The sequence below is a fragment of the Chiloscyllium plagiosum genome, chromosome 6, assembly GCF_004010195.1.
Source record: "Chiloscyllium plagiosum isolate BGI_BamShark_2017 chromosome 6, ASM401019v2, whole genome shotgun sequence".
Classification (NCBI taxonomy): domain Eukaryota; kingdom Metazoa; phylum Chordata; class Chondrichthyes; order Orectolobiformes; family Hemiscylliidae; genus Chiloscyllium; species Chiloscyllium plagiosum.
Window position 1 is genome coordinate 114,884,146 of NC_057715.1, and position 8,194 is coordinate 114,892,339.

The 8,194-nt window shown below is 41.0% G+C and overlaps 1 protein-coding gene across 1 annotated transcript in view; it reads right to left on the minus strand.

Moving 5' to 3' along the window:
* map6a (microtubule-associated protein 6a) overlaps positions 1-6,114 on the minus strand; it is a 43,938-nt gene extending 37,824 nt beyond the window's left edge. Inside the window, exon 1 of the mRNA XM_043692483.1 lies at positions 5,506-6,114. Within this exon, the coding sequence (XP_043548418.1) occupies positions 5,506-5,709 (204 nt within the window). The 5' untranslated portion in view covers positions 5,710-6,114. The remainder of the gene's footprint in view (positions 1-5,505) is intronic.
* Positions 6,115-8,194: the final 2,080 nt, after the last annotated feature.

An 8,194-nucleotide genomic window follows, 5' to 3' on the forward strand; every position in this document is an offset into this window, starting at 1 on the left:
GTTTCAGCTCCCCTCCCAGTATCACCTCCCCTCCCAGTATCATCTCCCCTCCCAGTGTCAGCTCCCCTCCCAGTATTATCTCCCCTCCAAGTTTCTGCTCCACTCCCAGTATGGTCTCCCCTCCCAGTGTCTGCTCCCCTTCCAGCGTCAGTTCCACCCAGTGTCAGTTCCCCTCCCAATATCAGCTCTGCTACTTGTGTTGATGTCGTCTAATGACAGCTCCCCTCTTGGATTCACTACCTATCACAGTGTCAGCCTCATTTTTGATGTTCAACTCCTCCCTGATGTTTAGAACAGCAAGAATAGAAGCACGAGTAGTCCAAGCCATTCAATACAAACAGAGCAGACCTTTGACTCCAACTCCCTTGTACCTACTCCCTGTATCCCTTGTTTCTGGAGAGAGATGAAAATTCAATTTATTTCCACCTTAAATGTATGTTAGTCCCTTGATACATGTAACAGAGAATTTAATATAATCAGATCCTGCTATTAAACATGACAGGACCTCTGGGGGACCTTTTCTTGCCAAGTTTCTCAGACATTAAATCATTACACCAAATTTCTCCAAATTTGAGGAAAGACATTCTGTCTATTGAGGGAGTGCAGCGTAGGTTCACGAGGTCAATTCCTGGAATGGCGGGACTACCTTACGCTGAAAGACTGGAGCGACAGGGCTTGTATACCCTTGAGTTTAGAAGATTGAGAGGTGAACTGATTGAGACATATAAGATTATTAAAGGATTGGACACTGTGGAGGCAGAAAACATGTTTCCGCTGATGGGTGAGTGCCGAACCAGAGGACACAGCTTAAAAATAAGGGGTAGATCATTTAGGACAGAGATGAGGAGAAACCTCTTCACCCAGAGAGTGGTGGCTGTGAGGAATGCTCTGTCCCAGAGGGCAGTGGAGGCCCAGTCTCTGGATTCATTTAAGAAAGAGTTGGATAGAGCTCTCAAGGATAGTGGAATCAAGGGTTATGGAGATAAGGCAGGAACAGCATACTGATTAAGGATGATCAGCCATGATCATATTGAATGGTGGTGCAGGCTCGAAGGGCAGAATGGCCAACTTCTGCACCTATTGTCTATTGTCTATTGTGTGTGTGGGTTTCCTCACATAGTCTAAAGATGTGCAGGTTAGGTGGATTGCTGTGCTAAATTGCTCAGAATGTCCAGGGATGTGTAGGTTTGATGGGTTAGCTACGAGAGATGCAGGGTTACAGGGATAGGGTGAGATGCCCTTCAGAGGGTTAATGTCAACCCAATGAGCTGAATGGCCTACTTCCATGCTGTAGGGACTCTATTCTATAATTTCGTGATGTTCACTGAGAGTAAGTGTTAGCCAGGGTACAGGGAGAACTCCACTACTCTTCTTCAAAGTAATGACATGGCAGCTTTTCCATTCAACTGAAATGGTAAACATTAAGATCCCAATTGATGGTAATACTGGACAAGTCAGAGCTCAGACTTGTTCCATCATAGGTTTTATATTTGCAATTTGGTTACTGTGATGGTCTGTCACTGAATTTATTCATAAAAGGCAACAAAAGAACATTTAAAAGTGTATTCCACATGAGAAAATATCACAAATATACACATAAAAAGCCTGGAAAGATCTTACTTTAAACATCAGAATGAAAGACTTGACCCTTTTCCACAGCAGTGTACTTTACAGGCAGTCAATCCCTTTGACAAAGTCACAAACATTTCCTTATGTGAAGTTCTGCATATTCACCAGGTATAATTCTCTCCATTACCATGATTCTCAAACATACACAGGCACAGCTTAACTCATTGACATTTCCTCACTGATCCCAAAGAAAATCTCACAATATGGGCCAGCTTGTCTACGTAAACTGCTAAAATACCTTAAGACTTAATTCCAGTTCCGATGGTCTCAAAACTAAACTGCCCATTGCTGCTATGGATCTTTTCTTAATCATGCCTCTGCCTTTTTTTAATATGCTTGGCTTTACTTCTGAATGGCCATTTATTGCCCATCCCTAGTTGTACTTGAGAGAGTAGTGATGAGCTGCCTTCATGAACTGCTGAAACTCATGTGTTGTAGATTGATGTGAAGTGCCATTAAGGAGGAATTTCAGGATTTTAATCCAGTGACAGTGAAGGAACAGCGATATATTTTCACATCAAGACGGTGAATGGGTTAGAGGGGAACTTGCAGCTGGTGATGTTCTCATATACCTACTGCCCATGTCCTTCAAGGTGGGAGTGGACATGATTTGGAAGATCCTATCTGAGGATCTTTGGTGAATTTCTGCAGTGCATCTTCACGATGGTATGCACTGCTGCTGTTGAGTGTTGATGGTGGAGGGAGTGGATGTTTGTGGGTCTGGAAACAGTCAAGAGGGCTGCTTTGTCCTAGATGGTATTACACTTATTGAGTGCTGTTTAGAGCTGCACTCCTCCAGGCAAGTGGGGAGTATTCCATCACACTCCTGACTTGAACATTGTAGATTGTAGATAAGTGAGCAGTCGGGAGGTGAGTTACTCATGGCAGTATTCCTAGCCTCTGAGCAGGGAGTGTGTATCTTAAAAATAGAGGCAAGCCTTAATGCAAAACTTGAGAGGGTGCAGAAAAGGTTTACAAGGATGTTGCCATGCGGAGGGAAAGAGTTATAGGGACAGTTTCTTTATAACTATGAAGGCTGACCTTATGGAGGTTTATAAAATCATCAGGAGCATGGATAGAGTGAATAGCCAAGGTCTTTCTCCTGGGGTGGGGAATCCAAAACTCGAGGGCATAGGTTTCAGGGAGAAGGGAAAGATTTAAAAAGGACCTGAGGGATAACTTTTTCATGCAGAGAGTGTATATGGAATGGACTGCCAGAAGGAGTGGTGGAGGCTGGTACAATTACAACATTTAAAATGCATTTGGATAGGTACATGAATAGGAAGCATTTAGAGGCATTTGGGCCAAATACTGGCAAATGGGACTAAGTCAGACTGGGATGTCAGGTTAGCATGAACAAGTTGGACCAAATGGTTTGTTTCTGTGCTGTATAATACAATGGCCTGCTCTTATAGTCACTTATATGTCTAGGCCAGTTTAGTTTCTGTAAGTTGTAAAAACTCAATTTAACTTACTTGTTCTTAATTCATTCATAGGCCATGGACATTACTGCACAATCCAGTTATTGCCTATCCCTAATTGTCCACGATCAGTTAAGTGCCAATGTCTTTATACATCTGGAGTCAAATGTAGAGCAGATCAGGTAAAGATGGCGAATTTCATTCCCTCATGTGCATTGGTGAATGATAGTGAACTGTGATTACTATATTGATGGCAAATTTGACCATCTATTATGATAGAATTTGTACCCCATTCCTTAGATCATTAGCATGGGGCTCTGAATTGTTAGATTAGAGTGGTGCTGGAAAAGCACAGCAGGTCAGGCAGCATCTGAGGAGCAGGAAAATCAACGATTCGGGCAAAAGCCCTTCATCAGGAATAGAGGCTCTATTCCTGATGAAGGGCTTTTGCCCGAAACATCTATTTTCCTGCTCCTCGGATGCTGCCTGACCTGCTGTGCTTTTCCAGCACCACTCTAATCTAAACTCTGGTTTCCAGCATCTGCAGTCCTCACTTTTGCCTCTGAATCGTTAGTCCAGTGACACCAGCATTATGCCACTGCCTCCATGTTAATTTCCCTGATTATCTCACCAGCTAATTTTGCTAGACACTGAGCTTGAGTCACATGGTTTTCTGGAAATGTTGTTTTGACCAACTACCAGAAAAACCATTTTCTCACCCTTAAAAATAAGTCACCTTTGCAGCACTGAAACAGATAAAATCTTCACCTTAGAACCCAATTTCCCAAATAATAATATTATATAATATTATGGAATATATTATATAATATATAAATATTGATCATCCAGATAAAGCTTCAGCTTAACTTCTCATCCAAAAGTCTGCACCTCCAACAATGCAGCATCCCTCTCAATACTGCACTGGTGTGTCATCTTGCATTTTAGTGCATCAATTGTTGAAATGAGGCTCTAATCCTTTGACTTGGGTGAGCATGTGCCCCACAGAGTCATAACTGACAAGTATTGATTTAGGGCGGAATCTATAATTTATTTAATCTGGCCAGTTCTGTGCAAAGGAATACAGAGTAAACATTTCCAACCATGTTTGCATTTCAAACTCTAATGCTGAGGACAAGTTTTTTTGTTCAAAGATGCTTATTTTAACACTTGCTTGTTTCAAAAAATCATCATCCAACCCTGATGAGCTTGAACAACAAAGACCACTCATTCCATTAAGGTTGTATAAGTACCAGTAATAAATGTTTTAACTGAACTGGTTTGGAATTGAAGAGATCCTAGTCTTTACTGCAGTGCTGTTGACAGCTTCCTGTATTACTAGACTCTATATTGGCGCTGCATAGGCACTGCATTTCAGGTGGTATGACGCAGTTTGTGTGAGTCTTGATCAAAAAAGGGGTGTGGGATCGGGACCTGAAATAAAATTAGACATTTATGGTTTTCATACAATCGAAGTATTCCCTGTTCAACTTGCAGACTGTGTAGGAAACAAAAACAAAAGGGAAGGTGAAGGGGATTAGCAATGTTGGAAAGAAAAAGGGCGTGTGTTTGATTTGTCTACGTGTGCTTTTGTGTCCCTCTGTTCTTTTGAATTACATTAGGTGGACTCTCCTCCAACTTACTAGATTCTTGAAAAAAACAATTTAGAAAAAGATCTAATAGAATATTTTACATTGATTACCAACAGGATTGTACTGCAATCTCTCATAAACTAAATTAAAATAATTAAATATGGAAATCACTTTTAGGTAGGGATGTTCATTAGGCTTCACACTTTTACATTAAATTGTATCCAATTAATTACTGTTGTCTAAATAAATGGAAAAGGGGAGAATCAATTCCGAGAATGAATGACTTTTATCTGTTTATATATCTACTTCCCTGTCTATCCAGCTGTCTATAGGTCACCCTGCATGTATTATTTACGCTTCCATTGGTCCAGTGTTTAATTCAGTTTTTGCTTCACGTTCCACTTCCAGCAACTGCATTTAATAAATGTTTAAAATCTATCTTTAGGGAAGGGAAGGGGCTAAAGGGGGGTCACTGGGTCATATATCCAGAATTTACAGAATGCCAGGATAGGATAAACAGAAAGCAAGTACTTGAAAGGGCGCGACAACAAGGGAGGAGGGAGGGGTCGAGAGCTACAGATAGCAGGTAGAAAGACAGCCACGTCTGCTGTCTGGAGACTGTAGGCCGGTGGAGATGGAGGAGAACACTAGTGGATGCTAGTGGATAAAGGATATGTTCAGGGACTTTCTCCCGTGTTGCCAAGGGTTACACAACAGTGCTGGACCACACAGACTGAACCAGAAATTAACCTGATATTCGCATTAACCTGCAAATATCCAAACAGAGATATGAATTGTAGTGCAGAATGTAACGACATGAATTCTTTCAGGGTTTTTTTTGTCGAAAACAATAATAGAAAGGGTACCTCGGTCGTCTTGGCAACCGATTCCTGGTCGCCCCCTGTAGGCTGTGCATCGATGCCCGGGGCTCGGATTTGATGGTGGGGAGTAGCCCCATCGGTAACCTCGGAATATTTCGTGAAAACTAGAGGCACGGCAATGTCAGCCTTGTCTAGCTGGTTCCAGAAGCGAGCGATGCAACACGCCCGGCTAATGCACGGCCACGCCATCGCTGTCCAAGGTGCTGAAACTCCCGCTAGCTCCCCGCCACTCTGCTGTCCAGGGTCCTGAAACTCTCCTGCGTCCTCTCCAACCTGGTCAAAGACCCCCCTCAGGAAGAATGACACCGCTCTCACGTCCTGGATTTTTGTTCTCTCGCCTATTTATAATATCACATCTACGAATCTCTTTGCTGTGAAATGTCTCCCATCAACAACAAAAAAAAAACAGCTGTGAGAACTGGAGGAAACCACTCAAAGTGTGGTCTGTCTCCTCTCGCTTCCAGAGGCTGAGCGAGACTTGTCCATTCGCGAGAACCACACCCTCTCTGGCTCCAACATCCTCAGTCTCAGGATGTTCGGGACGGAGTTGGATCCAAAGACAGTCTTTCCCTCCCCGTCGTCAGCACACGCTGTGTGGCTGCAGAAATGAAGGGTGGGGGGAAGGGAGGAGAGAACAGTAGATAGTGAAACAAGCTACTTAACTGTTTGCTGCCTGGAGCACCACTAAATTATAACAGTGGCTTAGCGTGTTGTCATAAAATGCAGCTCTTCCTTAACACGGTAAAGATTACTGTACTAACAGAGAACAGGCAGGAAACATATATTCCTGAAAACAAGTGGTAACCCTTATATGTTAATAGATTTGAACAGCACCATTGTACATGTATCTGGTATCCACATATCTACTGGGCATTTCAAACAAGTTCTGCTTTTTTAGTCCTAATATTCGATGGTATAGAATTATTGATGCATAGAATCAAACAAACAGAGAATAAGGACACTTGCCCTTTGAGCCTTTGCTGGCCTTTGGAAGTTCTATTCAATTCACCTCACACACTGTTTTCTTTTCCTCTATCAGTTTTACAACATTTTTGCTTTCAACTTTGTATCCTATTCCTTTTTTAATTGTAGCTGCTTACCCAATCTTACTGGTGGTTCAGACTATTTCAATGCATGACATAAAAAAAATTGTCCTCAGCTTCTCGGGTTCTTTTGCCAATTTCTTAAACTTCTAAACAACAAAAATAAACCGCAGTTCTGAAGAAGGTTCACAGGACCTGAAACCTTAACTCTCCTTTCTCTCTACAAAGTTTTTTCCAGAAAGTTCTGATGTTGCATCTTAAATGTCTGTTGAATAGTTACTGATCCTCTTGCCCCCAGATACTGTATGTCCTAATTTACTCCATTAAAACATGCTACAATTTTGAATTCCTCTATCTAATCCCTGATTCAACTTCTCATTTCCAAAGAAAGCAATTCCATCTTCTTCAACGTCCCTGCATAAGAAAATTTGGAGCTTACTATCACAAGGAATGATTGAGGTGAAAAGCAAAGAGGGAAGCTAAGTAAATATATGAGGAAGAAAGAAATTGTTGGCTTCATTGTTAAGATTAGATGAAAAAAAGATTTAGCAGATGTTGATATGAAGTGTAAAAGGTTTGTGTGGAGTGGATTCAAATGTCTTGCTTTGGTAGTATGCATTTTGTAATACTCCATAAAGTCCTATTCTCCCCAGAGCACTGAAATCAAGATATTGACGTTTATCTAAATAGAAAGAAACCAACAGGGAAGGCCAAACATCTACTGTATGGTCTTGATGGCTGAATGCATCAGCCACTCATTACATGTATATATTTTTAGTAGAAATTTGCATTGGAACTCAGTGTATTGTGAAAACCACATTAGTGCAAAGCTCTCTGCAGAGGACCTGGGAAATGTGCGCATAGATTGACAATCAGATTTATAGATATTGAGATGCACTGGACCTCTACCATGGAATATAAATTAGAATATTTAACTAAATTTACCTCATTGTCAGTGGTGCTTAAAAAGTGAAATGAAGAGAGAGAAAGAAATATTGGATTATGAGAGATAGATAAATAAAAGAAGTAAAAGGACTTTTTTTTTCCTGGAACCATATGGTACAGAAAAGGCCCTTCAGCCCATTGAATCTGTAACACCAAACATTTCCTAACAAAATGCATTCCAAACTAATTAAATCCTGAAAAAATAAAACTCCATACCTGTAAATATTAATTTTTATGGCCAGTCAGAGTGCTTGTCAATGAAACGGCTTCTCCAAGCACTTCAATGAATGATTGGCAATCATTAAGATAAATCCTAGCATTAACAATTTACTCTGGAATAGACAAACTCTATCTTTTCCTGAATAAAAACTGAAAAAACAGTGGATGTTATAGATTAGAAGCAAAAACAGAAATTGTTGGAAAAGCTCAGCAGGTCTGGCAGCATCTGTGAAGAAAATCAGAGTTAATGTTTCAGATCAAGGTGCTGAGTAAAGGTCACTTGACATGAATCGTTAACTTTGATATATCTTCACGGATGCTGTCAGACCTGCTGAGCTTTTCCAGCAACTTCTGTTTTTGTTTCTACCTTTTCCTGAGCAGTCAGTGCTTTAGTTTTGAAAAAAAATGACATTCATAGAATATGAGCATTGCTGGCTGGGCTAGTATTTTCTTATCCATCCCTAATT